Source organism: Anser cygnoides, chromosome 2 (genome assembly GCF_040182565.1).
Source record: "Anser cygnoides isolate HZ-2024a breed goose chromosome 2, Taihu_goose_T2T_genome, whole genome shotgun sequence".
In the NCBI taxonomy this organism is placed as follows: domain Eukaryota; kingdom Metazoa; phylum Chordata; class Aves; order Anseriformes; family Anatidae; genus Anser; species Anser cygnoides.
Genome location: NC_089874.1, coordinates 136478115 through 136498346, shown reverse-complemented (window position 1 = coordinate 136498346; position 20232 = coordinate 136478115). Strand labels below are relative to the sequence as shown.

At 36.9% G+C, this 20232-nt stretch overlaps 1 protein-coding gene across 2 annotated transcripts in view; it reads left to right on the top strand.

The window, feature by feature from the left end:
• The window catches only part of MMP16 (matrix metallopeptidase 16), a 203038-nt gene that overhangs the window by 101315 nt on the left and 81491 nt on the right, over window positions 1-20232 (top strand). For both annotated transcript variants that reach the window (XM_013172388.3, XM_013172387.3), the window contains 2 exons: window positions 878-1000; window positions 14641-14945. In XM_013172388.3, the coding sequence (XP_013027842.1) occupies window positions 878-1000; window positions 14641-14945 (428 nt within the window). The remainder of the gene's footprint in view (window positions 1-877; window positions 1001-14640; window positions 14946-20232) is intronic.

Sequence of the window (20232 nt, the reverse complement as noted above, 5' to 3'; positions counted from 1 at the left end):
TTTGTTACTTCTAATCAAACTAAAGCGTTTATACTACAAGCAAGAAACAGTTCTTTTAGTAACACTTCTGTTGCAGTTATTCTTTTGAATTGGACATCATCCTAATTTTGATAATTTGGAATGCTGACAAATTTGAGGTGTTTGAAATATTTGAATACTTTGAAACATTGAAGGCCATTGCAAAAACTGAGCATTTCTGTGGGAAGCCTGGTGCTACAGAAATGGTTGTTTTTGTTGTTGTGTATTTTGTTGCGTATTAGACATTTTCAACTTGATTCTGTGCAGAACTTTAAATATTCTTAGGCAGAATTCTTGTTAGATATCTCCACTAGTTATTTATAGTTGTGAATAGAGCTGGTACTCTTCATTGTGTGGAAAGACAGTGACATAGTAGGAACATTTAATGAAGATCTTAAAATTATTATGATGTTAGAATGTTTCAATGTGTTGAATTAAAAAAATAATAATAATCTGGCAGTAGCAACTAGTGATTTGATTAAATTTGTGTGTGCATACTTTAACTTCACCTCCAGTAAGCAAGCCAGTAACACAGATAAGAATTACTTTGAATCAGAAAAAAATACTAATTCTGAAATACTTGTGAAGTCTTTGTTCAGAAGTTATAGCAAAAGAAGAGAAAAAAAAGGGAAAAATAAAAGCAAATAAATTTGTTTCTGAATGTCATCAGACACAATGAAGCTCCACAAAATATACATCTAGTAGCAAGATAACTGTTCCTCTTGGTAGTCATTTTTGTATATAGACACAAAATTGATAATACTATAACTTCAAAAAAAGTTTGATATCTTTATTAGTTGGGTGCAGTGATTATGATTTTTCTTTCATGCTGCTTCAACTGTGGTGCTGTTTCTTGCAGCTGGATGAAGAAGCCTCGTTGTGGTGTGCCTGACCAAACAAGAGGTAGCTCTAAATTTAACATTCGTCGGAAACGATATGCGTTAACAGGACAGAAGTGGCAGCACAAACATATCACTTACAGGTACTAAAAATACTAATATAGATTTATAAATCTCACTAGTAGCACTGAATTTTAATTAAAAGTAAATATAAGTTTCTGAAATATTTTTCAATGTTTCAAGAAGTTTATTATTAATATGTGATGTAAAACTGCTGATTTGAATACCTCTTGGATAAATACATATGTAGTACCTAAGAACCAAGGGATTTTCCTGAATTAAAATTGCATGCATTTAGTAAGCAGTAAATTCTCTGAAGCTTTTAGCATCTAATTCACACCCAATATGTCCTTAACCTTACCTTACAACCCTCTTGGCAGCTTCTTAGAGAACATTTCTCTGAAAGTAGGAGCACTCTAATGAAACTGAGATCTCTAATTTAAGTATGTAAAATAGGCTATTGAAGTAAGTCAGTCTCTGTAAAATGTAGGTGCCTACAGGTCTGTTCTGAAGCACCAATGAATTTGATTACATTTTGGTGAGTCACTGACCTAACCATTTCCTGCTTACCCAGTGATGGGTATAGGGATACATGGGAGTTGTACATCTTTGTAACTCATGAGTCTGGCACATACTTTACACAGTATATTGCCTATTCTGTAAAAGCTGATCTTTCCAGGAAAGTTAGATCCATACAGCGTACTTGCCAGAATTCTGTCAACCAAAGTAAATGTGATGTATGCAATGTAGTATCCATAGTTTGTCAACAGACCAATGATTCCCACACAGCCTGTTTGAAAATTTACACATCCCCTTTGGGATTTCTGTACTATTTAACAAGAGTAAGTTACAGGGGATAAACCTGTTTTTTAAATTCACTGACTGTTGCCTTTATTCATAACCCCATATAAGCATTAGATTTTAAGTCCATAAGCTCTAATGGTCATATAGACTGATCTTCATAGAACTGTGAAGAGAGTTTTATTAGTAACACTATATCAATTCTATGGCTTATGTTTGAATTGTAGAATTTTATTTTAAGACATTAAACACTGATATAACTTCAAGCAATAGAGAACTGACTACCTTGTGATTAGTATGTTGCACTGGCTGATGTTCTTTATTGTTAATGTAGGTGAAGTACATAGCTGACCAGAATAAGAAAGCACTTCTATCTGCATTTTAAAATTTAAACATAGCATGTATGCATACATATGAAAAGCATTCAGGGTCACCTAAAAATGCCTTTTTTTTTTTCCCCCATCTCATTTGTACTGAGTCCAATTTTCTATTTCATTACAGGATTTTCTACAACAGTCTAAATCCTACCACTTGTTTATCTTCCGTCACCCAAGGCATTCATCATAATCCCAAACATGGGTGCCCAGTTTTAAACTATGTGGCAACTATCTAGTAATCTCTCTCACTTTGAGGAATTTATAGCAGTTCTCTACCTCCTGCCTTCCCTCTTGTAAAATGTTCAGTCTCATTTTGACAAGACCTCCAGTCAACCAGAGCTTTAAAGTGAATAAACCTATAATACTTTTGTAGTGAATTGCAGACCAAAAGACATTTAAACTAGAAAAGCCAAGTTGCCTTAGAATAAAGAAAATATATATTAATTTTTCTGAATATAGAAAATTCAAAGCAACTAACAACAGGAAAAAAAAAAAGAGAGAGAGAGAGAGAGAAACAAAATAGAGAAATAAAATTCATCCCTTCTCCCCACTTACTTTGTCCTTCCTAGTGGTTCCCTGCTGACAGGATTAATTCCAGTTAACTGAATGACCCTTTAAATTGCTTTGTTCCCTAAAATTTGAACATATCTCTAGCATCACGTCTGCTCCATTGTTCTTGGTGCTAGTTCTTAGTCTTTTTGTAACCTGCAGGTTTCCAGCTGCATTCTGTGTCTTTCTGGCTAGTCAAACCTTGTAGTCTTAACTGTCCTGGCTAAGCAGGCTTAGGAACACCTCCAAAGGAAGGACAATTTCTCTTGCATATCAGTGTCTGCTACCTCTTCCACTTTTCTGAAAAGAATAGAACAGAAACATAGAATAAACAAGTAAAAAAATGCCATCAATCAAGGTAGGGTAGTGAGGCACTGGAACAGATTGTCCAGAGAATTTGTGGATACCCCATCTCTGGAGGTGTTCAAGGCCAAGCTGGATGGGGCCTTGGCCAACCTGATCTAGCAGGTGGCATTGCTGCCTATGGCAGGGGGGTTGGAGTTAGATGATCTTCAAAGTCCCTTCCAACCTGAGCCATTCTATGATTCTATGATTCTGTAAGGTTATCTGCACTCACCTGCTTTTCTGAACAGAAAAGTTAACTGAAAAAAAAAAAAAAAAGTATATTTCAAGCATTGACATTACTTGAAAAAGAGCCCAATAAAGATGAGCAGAACATGAACCTTAACAGCAGCTCATAGCAGGTTTTCTTAGAAGAGTTTTTGTTTGTTTGGTTGGTTGGTTTTTATTATTTTTTTTTTTGTTGTTGGGGGGGGGGCTTTGACTGGGTTAGAGTAAGGCAAACTTTTCAAATGCTAGTGCTTATTTCTAGAAAGTATTTAATATAAAACTGTAAGTGTATAAAGTTTTGTTGGGCTCTGTGAAATTCACAGATGTAGAGTTTTTTCTACGTATCATTGTCAAATAGGTGCAACTCCGATGTTGAGGGGATCACTCTGAAGGAGTTCAAAAGCTACATTTACCACTTACTATCTCTCTGGCTAGAGGATATCCTGAGATGTTGGATTTAAATGAAATAATTATCACTTTAGGCAAAACATCAAATCATTGTTAATGGTAAAACAGAACTGAGATCACATATAAATGCATTTTAATCTGTTTCTACTTGTATTTTCAGTCTAGCTTTTTTTTTTTTTTCCTTTTTTTTTTTTTTTCCACCAAGAATTGCTCCTGGCACCTGTTAAATTTAAATGATTAAATGTTGTTAAGAATATTTTTCCCCTTAGATTGTCTCTGTAATCACAGATAAGAGGATCAAAATGGATACACAGACAACTTTTATCACATTTTTTCTGCATTTCCATGTTTTCAATTTGTAATTTTTCAGTCTAAGAACTTCAGCTCAAATTTCAAGATGGAGCTTCAAATAAATCATTTACCATGATCATTTGTGTTAATTGAATCCTTTCTGGCCACACTTTTAGCTTAGATGATCGTTAGTCTTAGACAGCCATATATCTACAGTCAGTGTCAATATGCAGAATTCCAATATTTGTAATGATAGCATGGAACGGATATTTTGCTGCATTAGTTATACTTTCTCTCCTTCAGGGAATGCAGCTTTCAAATTATTTGAACTGGTAAATAGGTTGTTTCTTTTTGGAATTCCCGTTTCTATTGAAGTTACACAGCAATAGTACTTGTATCTTTTCTGTATGGCATAGTTCATGCTTGCATACCTTGTAAACATTATTTATACTTATATATTATTTATACTTATCCTATATTCTAATATGACTTTTACCAAAGGAGAAACAGGAAGTGATTAACCTTTTTTACCAGCCATAAGCATATAGGACTGGTGAGAACTAGCTCCATTACAGAACAAGAAAGGTATTAATGGCTAAGTCTTGTCTCTTAGTGTTTTAGACTGTATCATGTTACAAAACAAAACAATCTCTGACTGAACGTAATATAGATTGAGAGAAGAAATCTATGAAACCTATTAAGGGATTATTTTTTTTTTAAGGTGATGTTTACAAAGACGCTTATAAGTGTCTGTGAAAAAGCAATCACCTTCTCTGTTGCTAGGGAAGTAAATCACCCAGTATTTTAAAGAAGGAGTAAGAATGTGAATCAATAAAGCACTCGTCTTTGTAAAATAGAACATGAATGTTTATATGCCTTTTTTAGGCATATAATTAAATAGAGAATTATTGAATATAAAGTCCTCTTCATCAGAAGTCTGGGCATACTATTCATAATTTTAACTCTAGCACTAAGAGAGTCAGTCATTAGTCAATTGTTCCGATTATTCAGCCTGCAGAACACTTATACAAATAAAATTAGAGAATGCTCTCTGAAAAGCCAAACTTTGTCTTGAATTAAGACCATCATTTAGAACTTTTAACATTTTAAAATAAAATAAAATAGCAATTTAAAAGCTATTCTGCAGCTTTATTCTGCTTTCTCGAGGAAGAGAAAAAAAATAATTGATTGTTCAGCAATATATAACATTAATTTAATTGGTAGAGAAAGCTTAACTGCAGATGGTCAATGGCCTTGGGTCAAACACTAGATTAATATCTTCTTCCTTTCCCAACGAGCTGGATTCATCTTTGACTTCAGCTCCCCGAAAAGCAACAAAAGATGAAAGATTTGGACATGTCTACATTTATGCTGTCCAGTTAAATGAATTAATGCTCATTGGAAGCTTCAGTATGTAATGAAAGGTCCTATCTGTCTTGTTAACCATATATTATTACTAAATTCTGAATGACCCACATTGTGTAGAATATGGAAAGAAAATTTTCTCTGAGGTTTGAAAACCACACTGAAAAATAAGACAAAACTGAGTTAAGAAAGACTTTAGAAAGTATTGTTGATTTAAAATAGCAACAAGTTGGATTATAACATAATATTACTGCCACAGAGGAATATTAAGAACATATTTCCTAAATCAAGGAATTGCACTCCTTATTAATTCTACTTGTCACTAAGTCTGTATGCTGAATTTCCTTGAATATATTTTGGTCATGAATGAAAAAGGGCAGATCCATCAATACTGAAATAAGAGCATATGTTTTGTGATGGGATGATTTGCATACTGTATTATTTTTTAAATATATGCTTATTTTAGTGTCTAGACCTGAGCATATTCTCTTTCCTCTAAAAGTAAATAAATAAATAAATAATAATAATAATAATAAAAAACAACAGAAATAAGGGGAATAAACATTGTGTTTTTGTTGTTGTTGTTTTCAGAGATTATGAGAAATTTCTAAATTTAATTAATTTTTTAGTAACTGAAACATCTGAAAACCAGTCTTCAACATGGAAGCAATATTCTGTGCTTTAATTCAGTTGTATTAACTTATGCCTAGGTAAAATATTTTGAAACATGCTAGAAGCATTTACAGGACTGGCCTGTATCATTTTTCCCAACATACACATGAAGCTTACAAGGCCTTAAGTCAGTGGAAATACCTCACCATGTGCTCTAGAACTTTAAATTTCAAGTCAGTAGCCAAAATCTTTCATTTCTCTCTATCGAAGAACACACAGTAGCACAGAAAATGCATGCAGATTTGTATTGAAAAGTGATACTTGCAGATGAGGAAAGCATGCTGAGTGGCATGGGGAAGAAGTTCTTAGGGTTCTCTGAAAACAGATGTTTTTAAAATGACCCACATGTGAGTTCGTATCAGTCCCACTTACATGTTTTGCTGGAACTCTGGTGACTTGTAGTTGCATACTCTAGAAAAACAGGGATTTATACTAGGGAGACCAGTTGTTTTCAACAATGAAATTCTCATAAACTATTAGACTACCATGGGGCTTCATCTCCTGAGGACTAACTGGCCAGGGATCCTATGATTCCTGAAACTAAGCATTAACTTTCGTAATAATCATGGATGCAAAATTACAGCCTAAATTTTAATAGATCCTTGTATATTAAACATTCTTATGCCATTATATATGTATTTCCCACAAGCTTTCAAACAGAAAAAAAAAACTTAAAATTTGCAATTATAATCAACCTTATGCTACATGGGAAAGTTTCTGGTATTTACCTTAGTTCTGCTAGTACCATTATAGACAATGTTTATGAATCTGAATAAAATGAAGTACTTCCGTTCCTACCTGCTGATTTAAGCATATATACCCCCTGTTAAAGCTTGGTTCTATCTCAAAATCTAATTTCATAGCAGTGATTCTTTCCCTTTTCTTAAAGAACAGTTAGCTGTGTTATGTACCTCAGCATTTCTAACCAATGAATGGAGAGGTAAAGGCATGTAAAATATACCTCATAAAGGGTATATAAGGTAATAAAAAGTCCCAATAACTGTACTTGTGAGAGAGAATTCCTACTTAACAGTCAATTAAGCCAATTAGCTGTGTTTTTGCACAGTGTAATTTAAATTAAAATGCTTTTCACTGTATGTACTTTTAGTGTCAGCCCTTTTCAAATAAAATTTATCTCCATTGTATAATATGAGTTCTCGTTTCTTTAATAATTGACTACTTCAATAATTCTGAAATAATAAAATCTTTAAATATTAATATGCTATAATTGTAATTTTTTTTGGTCTTGCATTTTATTCAGATTAATTAGTAGTAAAATATGACATAGAGTCCCATTCCTGTAAAAACAAAGTATTTTAATAATCACAGAATCACAGATTCACAGAATCACAAAATCGTCTAGATTGAAAGAGACCTCCAGGATCACCTAGTCCAACCTCTGACCTAACACTAACAAGTCCTCCACTAAACCGTATCACTAAGCTCTACATCTAAACGTCTTATAAAGACCCCCAGGGATGGTGACGCAACCACTTCCCTGGGCAGCCCATTCCAATGCCTAACAACCCTTTCAGTAAAGAACTTCTTCCTAACATCCAACCTAAACCTCCCCTGGCGCAACTTTAGCCGATTCCTCCTCATCCTGTCACCAGGCATGTGGGAGAATAGACCAATCCCCACCTCGCTACAGCCTCCTTTAAGGTACCTGTGGAGAGTGATAAGGTCGCCCCTGAGCCTCCTCTTCTCCAGGCTGAACAAGCCCAGCTCCCTCAGCCGCTCCTCGTAAGACTTGTTCTCCAGACCCCTCACCAGCTTCATTGCCCTTCTCTGGACTCTCTCGAGCACCTCCATGTCCTTCTTGTAGCGAGGGGCCCAAAACTGAACACAGTACTCGAGGTGCGGCCTCACCAGAGCCGAGTACAGGGGCACAATCACTTCCCTAGACCTGCTGGCCACACTGCTTCTTATGCAAGCCAGGATGCTGTTGGCCTTCTTGGCCACCTGGGCACACTGCTGGCTCATATTCAGCCAACTATCAACCAATACTCCCAGGTCCTTCTCTGCCAGGCAGCTTTCCAACCACTCATCTCCCAGCCTGTAGCTCTGCTTGTGGTTGTTGTGCCTCAGGTGCTGGACCCGGCACTTGGCCTTGTTGAACTTCATGCAGTTGGCCTCAGCCCATCGGTCCAGCCTATCCAGATCCTCCTGCAGAGCCTTCCTACCCTCAAGCAGATTGACACATACACCTAACTTGGTGTCATCTGCAAACTTACTGAGGGTGCACTCGATCCCCTCATCCAGGTCATCGATAAAGATATTAAAGAGGACTGGCCCCAGTACTGAGCCCTGGGGGACGCCACTAGTGACTGGCCTCCAACTGGATTTGACTCCATTCACCACAACTCTTTGGGCCCGGCTATCCAGCCAGTTTTTAACCCAACGAAGCATATGCCAGACCAAGCCATGAGCAGCCAGTTTCTTGAGGAGAATGCTGTGGGAAATGGTGTCAAAAGCCTTACTGAAATCAAGGTAGACCACATCCACAGCCTTTCCCTCATCCACTAAGCGTGTCACTTTGTCATAGAAGGAGATCAGGTTCATCAAGCAGGACCTGCCTTTCATAAACCCATGCTGACTGGGCCTGATCGCCTGGTTGCCCTGGAAGTGCCGCGTGATGACACTCAAGACAATCTGCTCCATGAGCTTCCCTCGCACTGAGGTCAAACTAACAGGCCTATAGTTCACCGGGTCTATCCTCCGGCCCTTCTTGTAGATGGGCGTCACATTTGCTAGCCGCCAGTCGACTGGGACCTGCCCTGATAACCAGGACTGACGATAAATGATGCAAAGCGGCCTGGCCAGCTCCTCCGCCAGTTCTCTCAGTAGCCTCGGGTGGACCCCATCTGGCCCCATCAACTTGCATACATCCCAGTGCTGTAGCAGGTCGCCAAACATTTCCTCATGGATTATGAGGGCCACAGTCTGCTCCCCATCCCTTTCCACCAGCTCAGGGTACTGGGTATCCAGAGAACAACTGGTTTTGCCGCTAAAGACTGAGGCAAAGAAGGCATTAAGCACTTCAGCCTTTTCCTCATCTCTTGTAACGAAGTTTCCCCTTGCATCCAGTAAAGGATGGAGATTCTCCTTAGTCCTCCTTTTTGTGTTGATGTATTTATAAAAACATTTTTTGTTTTCTTTAACGGCAGTAGCCAATCTTAGTTTTGTATCTTGGAAACCTCATCTTTGTCACTTTTCAGCTCCTTTTAACAAATTATAGGGAGAGTATTGTCCATGAAACAGAAGAGAATTATAGATGTGGCAACAGTAGGTTGACTTTTAATGTGGTCACAGAACAAGGAGATCAAAAGCAATATATCTGACTTGGGCTTAATCAGCTGGAGCAGGAGCTATATGAATCAAGATCACATTTTACATGAAAAAGGTTTTTAGGTTATAGCTACAAAGAGTTAGCAAAGTGAGACTGCAAAGAAGTTGAAGCTAAGAAAACCTACATCAGTGAAAGATTAATGAAGTTACTTGATGGAAAGTGCCTGTAGATAAATGATGGCACAAAATGCAGTATATCCTTAACCAGAGGTGATCTATTTGTTTCAAATGAGTAAGACTGGGATGGGAAAAAAGGAAAAAAAACAAAAAAGGGGAGAAGAAAAACTTCAGTTCATTCTAGGTTTGATTGACAGCAATGACAATGAGAAGCTAACGTTTCAACAAGTTATTTAAAATTAAGCTATATTTCAATTTATTTTATCTTAACTGTTTCATATCGAGTATAGATCTAGAAATGGCTGACTACTTCGTATGGATTACAGACTGCATGTTTTTACCTATTCAGTTAAATTTCCTGATCTTTTTTCTTCTGTATCCTCTCTTTCTCTAGAAAAGAGTTTCCCATTTGTGGGAAAATAGGAATTTTTTCCCAAATTTTGGGAAAATCTTAAAATGTTTGAAAGAAATGGCATTGTAGAAATAATCTATAAATTTATACTTAATTGATATATTCGCATTCTAGAAAAATTAGAGTCCTCTTGCATCGTTATAGTTACCTAATAATTCTAAAAGCACCCATTAGTATCCAGTGTAATCATAACAGGGTAGTAAGATATTGTTAATCCTGTACTCTGGATTTAATGCACAAATGAGCACAGAACCAATTTAAGAACAGTATTTATTACATGCAGGGAAGAATAAAAGTATCACAGTCTACAGACCATGTCTATCAGTGAGTTATTATAACTCTTGTGAAGACTGTTACTGCTAAGGTAAGCAATAATGCTAAGCTTTATGCAAAAGTATTTTGAGCTTTACCTAGCATTTGCTGAGCTGTCTCTTGGGTTTTGGTTTGGTCAGAAGTATTGATTTTATATACAGGATTGTAGCAATTTATGTGAAAAATATAATGAGCTGCTCTGAGGACAATAAGAAAAGGAACGAAACAGTGAAATTTAATGGTAAATATGTGAGTCTTAATATACTGTATTTAAATTTCAGATGAGTGATGCTACACAGTCATGTGAGGTATATCCTGACAGCCTTACAAGGCTCCTGAAGCTGTTGCAGCCAAAAATCTGTCACTGAAAGATTTTTTTGGAGGCTATTTTGGGTGAAGAGGGGAAGGAGTAGAAGGAAAACCCAAAGCTTTTCTAAAATCAAGAGGAGGCAGAATTTCAGGATAGCAGTCTCCCAAACAAGACTCTTCATGTATCTGTATAAATACTACTTAAATGTGAAAAGTGAATATCACTGATGAAATCTTTTTCTTTCTTTTACAAGAGATGGATTTAAAAATTACTATGACTAAAGCAACTGCAAGGTTGAAAACCATGTTTGCATTAAACATCAATAATAAACACAAAACACTGTATTCAATGAATATATGTCTGTGATTGTCTAAGAATAACAACTTTCAAAATCAGTGCAAAATGTCAGTCAGTATACTTGTTTGTAAAAAATGGCATCTAAAGAAATATTTCAACTTATTTTCCATTTGCTTACTAAAATCTTCCATTGGAAAGAATTGCAAGTACAGTCTTCAGCCCCTTTATAAGGTTTCATTGCAAATCACTTCAAGGTCAGCACTGGAGATTTATCAATTGAATTTCTTTCCTGTGAAATGATCACTAGACAGAGAGGTTATGAAAGCAGTTCTTAGGAAATACCATTTTCTTATTATGATGGCTTCTGGTTTGCTATGCTACCACCTTGCAATACGAGTGATTCTGAGCTGGCATGTCCCCAATATTTTTGAGCCACATTATATGGACACTTTGAGTGTAAGATGCCTAGCTCCTCTTTTCATGTTACCAGTGACAGCAACTACTATTTTAGGTGACTTCTATCTTTAAGACCTAGAGCCATGTGAGAAAGGATCACATAAGACTATCTGCTACTGCAGTGATATGTCTAAACCAAAACCTTTTAAGAGATGAGCTGTAAAATCCCTGATAGTTGATACATTGTATGGATTTATCATGTACTATACTTCCCCTTTGAAGATCAACCCCATGAAAGAAACGTAAAGTTGTTTGGATTTCATATCTATATTCTATGCAAGCTTCCCAGCCAGAAAATTTCCACACTGGTGTTACAAATAACATTAGAATTTGCCCCTTTAGGATTGTACTTGACTTGTATTAAACACATTAAAAAGGACAACCATCTCTGGAAATATTCCTATATTGGAATAAATACTGATTTATTTCATTTCTTTTAGAAGCTACATTTTTCATTATAATCTTACTCTCTCCAGAAGACCATTTTGGAAGCCAGAAATCTGTCTTGTTCTAATACAGAATGTATGCTCTGAAAAATACTTTTTCTTGACAATGACTCTTGAGATGTAGAATGCTATTTCAAAAGTAATTTGATAGCTGAAGCTCCTAGAAAAGGCCCCCCACTATAGGTAATCACCCATAGTTAATGTGTGTGAAACTAGTTGAGTGGCTCAACTTTTCGTTTGTAATCAATGACTAAAACTTAATTCTGTGCACTGAAAAAGCAAGAAAATGTAAAGTGATGAGGTTTAAAATGTTTGTCAATTCCTCTTAGACCAAGCAATTGATCAGTTTACCACCAGTACAAAATTCCAATCTGTTTTTATCCAATCTGTTTTCATCAGTTTCCATGTATCCTTTTGATTGTTTGCATAACCCCAAAGTGTGACTTTGATCCATTACTGATTTCTAAACAGAAAACAATTAAATAATAAATTGAAGCTATCAGAGGAAATTTTACTACGTCAAAAATAGCAGTTTTGCTAGACATATTCTATTTTCTATAAAAACCTGTTTATTCATTTGCTGTATATGCAGAAACAGAGGCTCTAATCCTTCAGTGAGCTGTGCTTGGGACAATTTATGTGCCTTACAGAGTACACTGCAAGATTAGACTAATGCAAAAATTCATCCACATTATAGTGGTATTCTTAGGAAAGCAGCACATTAAGTGCTGTTAAGTTTCTGGTAGTGGCAGTGTAAGTGTGCTTTTGTGAGGTATTTTTATTTAGTGCTGTATGGCATTCTGGTTGTGAAATACTGTACATTCTCAATGTGCATACGGTGGGTAGGTTACAAACTCTCTAAAACATCTTAAAAAAGTAATTCACAAAGTAGGGAACTTTTAGAGAGGGGTTCTGCAGGGCCTGATACTTGGTCCAGTGTGTCCAGCAATTTTTAACTACCTGAAAATCAACACAACAGTAAGCATAAAATTACTGATGAGTCAGTACTAAGGAACACATAACTGTGAGGAAAGGTGTTGTTACCCCAGCAGGCAGCTAAGTACCACACAGCTGTTCACTCACGCCTCCCACAGTGGGACAGGGGAGAGAATCAAAAAGGTAAAAGTACAAAAAATCATGGGTTAAGATAAAGACAGTTTATTAGGTAAAGCAAAAGCTATGTGCACAAGCAAAGTGAAACAAGGAATTCATTTACTACTTCCCATTGGCAGGCAGGTGTTCAGCTGCTTCCAGGAAAGCAGATCATCATCAAGCATAACAGTTACTTAGGAAGACAAATGCCATTCCTCCAAATGTCCCACCCCTCCCCCTTCTTTCATCCAGTCTTTTATTTCTGATCATAACTCCATTTGGTATAGGATATCCTTTTGGCCAGTTTGGGTCAGCTGTCCTGGCCGTGTGCCCTCCTAGCTCCTTGTGCATCCCCAGCCTCCTCACTTGCAGGGCAGCACAAGAAGCTGAAATGTCCGTGAGTCTGTGCAAGCACCGATCAGCAACAACCAAAAACATTGGTGTGTTATCAACACTGTTTTCATCAAAAAATCCTAAAACACAGGAGCCTCTAAAAACATATGAGCCTCTAAGATGAAAATTAACTCTATCCCAGACAAAATCAGGAGAAAAAGGCATACAAAGCAATCTACAAAAATCTACAAAGCATACAAAGCAGGACATTGAAGATCTGACAAAGTTAGTTTTAAAAGAACATGATGAAACTGGAGGAATTCAATAAGTATTTTACATACTATATATGTAAAATTAAATTAGACTTGAAAGGTTTATTTCCATTTTTATAAACTTTCAGTATCATATAATCAAGTACATGAATCTTCTCAGGCTGATTAATGAAATATTTGTGATCTCCATCAGCACATCATGTTGTGTAAACTTACAGAAATCTTACATGCATTCCAGAACGTTACTTCTAAAACTTGTGATGGATGTTCAGCAAAGCACATGTCAAATGAAAAAAAAGTGCATCTGATTGCAGCAGTTTCAATACAGACATAATAATAAAACAGTCTTTGTTGTGCACATGAATTAAGTAGAAATGACAGAGGAAATTGGATAGGTCTGAATCTGATTATTGGCATTCTTTTCTTGAATTAAGTAATAAAAATAAATAAATAAGGGTGGTTTTGTTTGTTTGTTTTTAAGATAATTCCACTGTAATGCAGATTAGTTCCATTTTGAACTCAACAGTGATTCTGACATTTCTTTGCCTTTTTTTTTTGTGTGTGTATAACTGTAGAAGTAGTGGAGACTGAAATTTTTGTTAAACTATATTTTTTTATGAATTAGCATAAAATTGATTTTCTATAAAATGATTTTTCTGACAAATTCTACAGTTTTATGAAAGATTAATAAAAGCAATCAGATTATTAAAGAACGTCTTAGCCTGTTATAAAATAGAAAGGCTTTATTTGTGATAAGGAATTATCTATCCAGTTCCAAATGAAACAAGAACCATTTTTGAGTCTTTGTAAAAATTGGTTGGTAGTCACAGTATGGAGCTCTGCTATTGTTAGTGGACTCACTAAGAAGTTAAAAAATCATTTAACTGGAAACATTTTAAGCTTTTGATCAGAAATGACATGCCATTCTTCAGCTGTGATGTATTCGAATTGTGGTCCAGGAGGTAAACAGTCAGTGGTTGATTAATCTGGTTATCCTACTGTTAAGAATTTGTTCATTTAAAAATATTTTTGATGTTCTAAAAATAAGATTTTTGTACTGCTGAGAATAAGTCAGCTAACATATAAAGACAACTAGCATAAAGGGCTAAACAAATTTACACAGTAATTTCTCACCTTCTTGTTTAAAAATAATTTTCTTAAGGAATATAAATCCACACTAGCATGTTTTATTAAAAGCACTGTGTTTTTAATTATCTAGGGAAAAATGGATGTGAGCAGTGTCACTTACCACTCTGTAAAATTTAATCTATTTACTCTTTCTCTGTTTCTTTCAGCATTAAGAACGTCACTCCAAAAGTAGGTGATGCTGAAACTCGTAAAGCCATTCGCCGTGCCTTTGATGTGTGGCAGAATGTAACTCCTCTAACATTTGAAGAAGTTCCTTATATTGAATTAGAAAATGGCAAGAGGGACGTGGATATTACAATCATTTTTGCATCAGGTTTTCATGGAGACAGTTCTCCCTTTGATGGGGAGGGAGGATTTTTGGCCCATGCATATTTCCCTGGGCCAGGAATTGGGGGAGACACTCATTTTGACTCAGATGAGCCATGGACTTTGGGAAATCCTAATCATGATGGTAAGAGAAGATTTCAGTTTAAACAAAATAAATAATATTAATTAAAGTGTCTCATGATTTTTCAGCTATTTCCATGCTTCCCTGTCCTTAAAGTCACATAGTTTTCTCTTCTAAGTTTATGTTGCTTTAGAAATATCTTCAGTTAATTGGTCTATTAGGAATCTAAAAGATTCTAACAGCAGAAAGTTTCTGTCTAAATGTAACTTAGAGCGTGAAAAAGTGTTTCTCTTGAAACACATTAAATTCTTGTTAGGAACGCTTGTGTTCATTCAACCATTGTACTGATGAGTGTTTACATAAACAACTTTCATTTTGAACTTGTTGGCCATGTGAATTTTATTTAGGTTTAGGGAAAATGGAATGTTCATTAGAAGTGATATAGGAGAGATTAAGAACAACTGACACTTCCCTCCAATACCTATGTGTATAAAACCTAGTCTTCTGTTTTACTTAATGGTGATTCAATGGTAGCATTTAAAGTCAACTCTTAAGGGTGCTATTCCAAGAACAGAATTAGTGCTTCCCAATAACTTTTGAACCTTTTTTTTGGAACTCATAAGAGAAAGTGGGGGAGGGACTCTTTAGCAAAGAATGTAGTGATAGGACAAGCAGTAATGGTTTTAAACTAGAAGTTAGATTTAGATTAGATATTAAGAAGAAATTCTTTACTCAGAGGGTGGTGAGGCACTGGCACAGGCTGCCCAGAGAAGATGTGGATGCCCCATCCCTGGCGGTGTTTAAGGCCAGGTTTGATGGGTCTTTGAGCAACCTGGTCTAGAGGGAGGTGTCCCTGTCCATGGCAGGGAGTTTGGAACTAGACAATCTTTAAGGTCCCTTACAGCCCAAACCATTCTATGATTCATAATTCCTTATTTAAGTTGTAAATGCCTCAGAGTCAAAGAAATGACTACATAATGCAGTTGGTACACCTAAAATTTGCTAAGTGAAGACTACAGATACTCTTTAAGGATACTATTTGCAGAAGAATAATCTGGCCTTTGCTGAGCTCCAAATTCATGTGATTAAATTACTGCTGTTATCTAAGAAGCCTAATTTAAAGCTATCTCTGCAGAACAGTATCAAGGAAAAGCCTTTGTGTAGACTTATTGTGCATACCCTGCTTTGGCCCCAGTTGTCCTAGGAGATCTCTCTAACTCATTTACATGGTTTGAGAGAGTCTCTTCAGCAAACAATGACACATAGAAGAGGACGTACAGATGCACAGAGATGCTATTGATACACAAAAGATGATAAAGATGACAATTAAGTGCAAAACGGTTGTATTTGAATGTTAAACCAAATTTGTGAACAGTTATGGACTTTATTTAACTCCTTTCCTTCCTCTCTTTTTCATCTTCCAAGTCTAAGTATTTGTAGCCTTGTGCTTACAACAAAGTTTTAACTTAATAGTTCAGGGGTATAAATAGGATATTGTGATGATTCTGATGGTGAAATACTTGAATTGCGTAAGGGTCAGTGAAGCAAGAGCAGTATACTGCATTTTGGAGGCCTTTAGTAGCAGAATGGATTCAAGAAGCTTATTTCCTATAGACTGAGCCCCAGATTCTTACTGGAGCAAAACGTATTGCACTGCTTATATTTGCCCTCCACAATCTCAGATCAAAGAAACAGCAGTGGGAATCTTCTGTTTGTGCAGCTCAGGTAAATAGTCACAGCATTGTGAGGCTAAATGAAGGTGTTCTTATGGGCTCTGTGGGAGACCAACACTGCACATAATGTTCTATGTTTTTTTAAGTTATTGCTTAAGCACTCAGGAAAATCTACAGACATGCGTATGTTGAAGGCAAGGTGTCAATTTAAAATGTGATAACTCCTTTGGAACAGTTCCACATATGGATACTTTTAGTCTCTATGAAAATGTGCGACCTTCTGGCTATCTTCTTCTACTTTACCTTAGATATTTTTCAGAGTGCAAAATGACATGCATTTCTGAATGTGTTTTCTTGTGGTTGTGTTTTGTAGAGTAGTTGTCAAGAGCTATTTCTTGTATTCACTAATTTTAAAATATCTTGAAGGAAAAATTTAAGTGAAAGTAAAATGATACTATCATTAAAACTGTGCTTTTATGTATCTTAGAAGATCGACCTTTATAAGAAAAAAGTTTTGTTATCTATGCCATGAAGTGTCAACAGGTATCACAGGAAAATTGTTTTGCAAGTGTAATAACGTACTTTGATGTGCTCATATATCCTTTTTGAGGGAGACAGATTTCTGTTAAAATGGGATAGTCAAGATAGAAAACCCACAATAGTTTATGACTGCAAAAATTCTGCAAAATACATTAAAATTAAAATAAATATCTTATCAATGCAAGTGTTCTGAAGAATTTTGGCAAATCCTAGTTTCATTGTTGAAATTGTATATACATTGGATCTTAGGTCGTAGTTATTGTCTAAATGAAAGTACTATGTGATTGTCAGCCTAGAAATACCAACCTAAATACAGTTGATATATGTACTCAGAGTTGCTATTTGTCTGTGACTTCCAGTTATCAGGTAGGCCAGTGCTGATGGTCTTACTGCATTAGCTTAGGTCTAGGAATCCTGAAGAAATGTCCACATTTGTTGTTGTTGTTGTTGTTGTTGTTTTGTGACTGGAAAAAACTTCCAGGTGGAAAAAGAAGACAAGCATGCCATTTGGGATTGACAGGAAGAAAAGACTTACAGCTCTCTTAGGCTCCCTATCATCTTGAGCTCAGTCTCAGAACACTGAAAAGCAGAATGTTGAAAAATATATTTCTGATCTTAGCCATGAGTCATTTTTCCCAGGCGAGTGTCATTTTTTTAAGCTTCATTGCTGCCATAGTCCTTCAATAGTCAACTCCATGTAGTGTTTTTAGAAATCCAATACAAGGGTAAAAACCTTTGGTCATAAATTTTTGTTTTTTGTTTTTGAATTAAATCTCACCCCAAATAATCATTTTCTCTGATTACAATTCTATTATTCCAGAGTGATTTGAAAACATAGACCAGCTTGGTTATTTAGCAGCAAAATGCAAGTCTTAGGTCCTCTTGAAAAGTACTAGCCTGATTTTCCACCTTTTAGTGTTCTGCTAATGAAAACTGCTTGCATACTCTCTACCTCAGAAAAGACAAGCAACTCCTTGAAATGCTTTCAGAAAGAGCTTTCCTTTTTAAAATGTTTTGTTTTATTTTATTTTATTTTATTTTATTTTATTTTATTTTATTTTATTTTATTTTATATATATGTAATGATCACAAAACAAGAATATAAAATATTGTACACAAATTCAGTACTCTGAGTAAAGTTATTCCTAAACTACTTTATATTGACTAGTTAATAGCAGTGTCCTCATACTCTGGGTGATTTGTTGTTACTGGTTTTTTTGTTGTTGTTGTCATTTTCTTATCATGCTTTCTTGATTTTATTTTGTTTTGCTTGGTTTCAATAACGTTCTGGACTGAGGGGTCGTTTTCAACAGAAACACATAATCTCTGCAGCTTAGTGCTGCTTTCCATTGTTATCACTTCAGGGTCATTTTTTGTGGCTTGTATACTTATTTTAACAAGCTGGCGAAAAGGATCTATGCTTTGAGGGGGTCTTCACTTTTCCCTCATTCTGGGGAGTGAATAAGACTTTTGTAGGAGTAGAGACTAATGGGCCTGTTGCTCAGAAAAAAAACACTCTGGTCACACAAATTAACACTTGCAGACTCTCTATAATGATCTATTTCTTTTTTTTTCTGGATAACCTATAAGTTGAGTACGGCTGGTACCTTAACTCCAGCTAAACTGTAGTGAACTCTTCTCTGAACTTCCATAGTGCTGTTGGTGATTGCAAACAATGCTGGTTTTACCTTGCTGGGCTGCTGAACTCCACCACAACTGCTCTCACTCCCCCTCAGAAGAAGAAGAGGAGGACAAGAAGTATGCTGGAAAGGAAAAAAAAAAAAAAAAAAAAAGGGGGCCCATGGGTTGTGAAAAAGATAATTTAATTCAAGGAAAAATAAAGAGGGAAAAAACAACAACAACAACAAAACAAGCAAAGACTGCTTGAAAGCACAGAGAGAGGAAAAAAATATCTATTTCCCTTCAACAAGCGATGTTTGGCCACGTCCAGGGAAGCAGGGCCTCAATACACATAGCGGTTGTTTGGGAGGACAGACATCTTCATAATGAGAGCCTCCCCCTCCCCCCCCTTCCCCTTTCCTACCTTTTATTGCTGAGTGTGACATCTCATGGCATGGAATATCCCCTTGTTCAGTTTAGGTCAGCTGCCCTGGTGATGCCTCCTCCACACCTCTTGCCCACTCCCAGCCTGCTGGCTGGGGTTTGGAGGGATTCCTGATGCTGTGCCATTATTGCACAGCAATAGATGCAACACTGGTGCGATACCAGTGCTGTTCTAGCTACAAGTGCGGAGCACAGCACTGTATGGGCTGCTGCAGGGAAAGTTTAGTTTGTTTATTCTCAAGATTATTTTGGTAACACTTTGCAACTGCAGTAGGAGAAGAGGATGGAAGAAACCCGGGGAACTATAGGCCTGTCAGTTTGACCTCAGTGCCAGGAAAGCTCATGGAGCAGATTATCTTGAGGGTCATCACGCGGCACTTGCAGGGCAAGCAGGCGATCAGGCCCAGTCAGCATGGGTTTATGAAAGGCAGGTCCTGCTTGACGAACCTGATCTCCTTCTATGACCAAGTGACGCGCTTGGTGGATGAGGGAAAGGCTGTGGATGTGGTTTACCTTGACCTCAGTAAGGCTTTTGACACAGTTCCCCACAACATTCTCCTCAAGAAACTGGCTGCTCGGGGCTTGGACTGGCGTACGCTTCGCTGGGTTAGAAACTGGCTGGATAGCCGGGCCCAGAGAGTTGTGGTGAATGGAGTCAAATCTGGTTGGAGGCTGGTCACTAGTGGTGTCCCCCAGGGCTCGGTACTGGGGCCGGTCCTCTTTAATATCTTTATCGATGATCTGGATGAGGGCGTCCAGTGCACCCTCAGTAAGTTTGCAGATGACACCAAGCTAAGTGCGTGTGTCGATCTGCTCAAGGGCAGGAAGGCTCTGCAGGAGGATCTGGATAGGCTGGAGCGATGGGCTGAGGTCAACTGTATGAAGTTCAACAAGGCCAAGTGCCGGGTCCTGCACCTGGGGTGCAACAACCCCAAGCAGAGCTACAGGCTGGGAGATGAGTGGCTGGAAAGCTGCCTGGCCGAGAGGGACCTGGGAGTATTGGTTGATAGTTGGCTGAATATGAGCCAGCAGTGTGCCCAGGTGGCCAAGAAGGCCAACAGCATCCTGGCTTG